Raw genomic sequence first — 1,472 nt, forward strand, 5'->3', positions numbered from 1 at the left:
GTGGGGAGTAGGGGGGCTGGGGGGTCGGGGAGGGCAAAGGGAGGAAGGGGCGGGGGGCTATCAGGTGTGTGGGGGTCGCTTTGGGGGGCCTGGGGGTGTAGAGGCAGGGAGGGAGTGCAGAGGCACGGAGATGGGTGGAAATGGGGACCAGCGCGGAGCTCGGGGAGAGGTGGAGCGTGAAGGAGCGCAGGGGTGTGGGGGCTCAGGGAAGGGGATGGGCAGAGGTTTGTGGTTCTGGAGCAAGGCTCGGGGTCAGTGCAGGGCTGGGGCACAGGGTGCAGTGGGGAGAAAAAGGGCCCTTAAAGGTTGGGTAATGGTTATGGGCGGTGCCGCCCATGGGTGGCGAGGGCCTGGCGTGGGTCAGGGATTGAGGTGCTGTCTGTGCCGAGCGTCGGCGCTGCTGTAGAGTGTGGGGCGAGCACGGCTCTTCTCTGCCCACAGAAAACGGTGTATGGGGCCAACGTCATCGTGTTTGAAGGGATACTGGCTTTTGCCAACAAGGAGTTGCTGAAGGTATCGCTGCCTGATGCGGCTGGTGGCCCGTCCTGGTGCGTGGCGCGGGAGGGGGCACGCGGTAGTGTGCAGCGGGTGGGCGGGGCGTGACATCGTGGGTGTCATCAAGCAATACAACAAATTTGTGAAGCCGGCCTTCGAGCAGTACATCGAGCCCACCGTGCAGGTCGCCGACATCGTGGTGCCCAGGGGTGAGGCTGTGCTGCGTTTGCCAGACCTGAGCCGAGCATCGGGAGCGGGTGTCCTGGGACGGGGTGGGGTCAGTGTGCGTGCGTCTGACCTGGCTTCTCCGCTCTCCTGTCAGGTGGGGAGAACTTTGTGGCCCTGGACCTCATCGTGCAGCACGTGCACAGCCAGCTGGAGAAGGTGAGGGCTCGTTGATCGCTGCTGGCACGGCCAAGGAGGAGGAGGGGGATTCTGCATGCAGAGGGGAGGGTGTGGCTGCTCGCAGCCCTGTGCTCCTGGAGCACCCAGAGGCTCTTGGTGTTGCCTCTCTCTTTACAAAAGGTCTCAGCTCAGCTCTCGGGACAGACAGAGCTGCAGCTCAGGGGCTGGGGCAATGGAGACAGGTCTGGGCACAGCGCCTGCCCTGGCAGTGACACCTGGCACTTGCGGGCTGGCCAAACCCCGCTTGCCTGCTCTCGCCCGTGGTCCCGGTCAGCTCTTCTGATCTCCGCTGTCCCCACCGTGCTCACCCCTGGCTGCGCCCCGGCAGCCTGCCCTTGCCTCCCAGCTCTGCCCAGAGGTGGTTTTCCTGCTCTCGGTGGAGCCCCAGGAGGAGGGGTGGGAGCTGGAGTGGGGCTGCCCCGTGGCTGTGCCTGGCCGGTGTAGTGACTGGGTGTCCTTTCTTTCCCCTTCTGCCACGCTGGATGACTCTGCTCTACCACCCAGCGCGAGATCACGGTCAGGTATGTGGGGACCCTGCTGGCCGCCCCGGGACCGGTTCCTGGGCTGGGGGC

The 1,472-nt window shown here is 65.4% G+C and overlaps 1 protein-coding gene across 1 annotated transcript in view; it reads left to right on the forward strand.

Annotated features, from left to right (window-relative positions):
* The window catches only part of LOC104123313 (uridine-cytidine kinase-like 1), a gene marked incomplete at its 3' end in the record, with an annotated part of 27,017 nt that overhangs the window by 9,958 nt on the left and 15,587 nt on the right, over positions 1-1,472 (forward strand). Inside the window, 4 exon segments of the mRNA XM_035891159.1 lie at positions 442-588; positions 590-704; positions 818-879; positions 1,405-1,421. Of these exon segments, the coding sequence (XP_035747052.1) occupies positions 442-588; positions 590-704; positions 818-879; positions 1,405-1,421 (341 nt within the window).

Source organism: Egretta garzetta, unplaced genomic scaffold (genome assembly GCF_000687185.1).
Source record: "Egretta garzetta isolate BGI_Z169 unplaced genomic scaffold, ASM68718v1 scaffold1193, whole genome shotgun sequence".
NCBI classification, from domain to species: domain Eukaryota; kingdom Metazoa; phylum Chordata; class Aves; order Pelecaniformes; family Ardeidae; genus Egretta; species Egretta garzetta.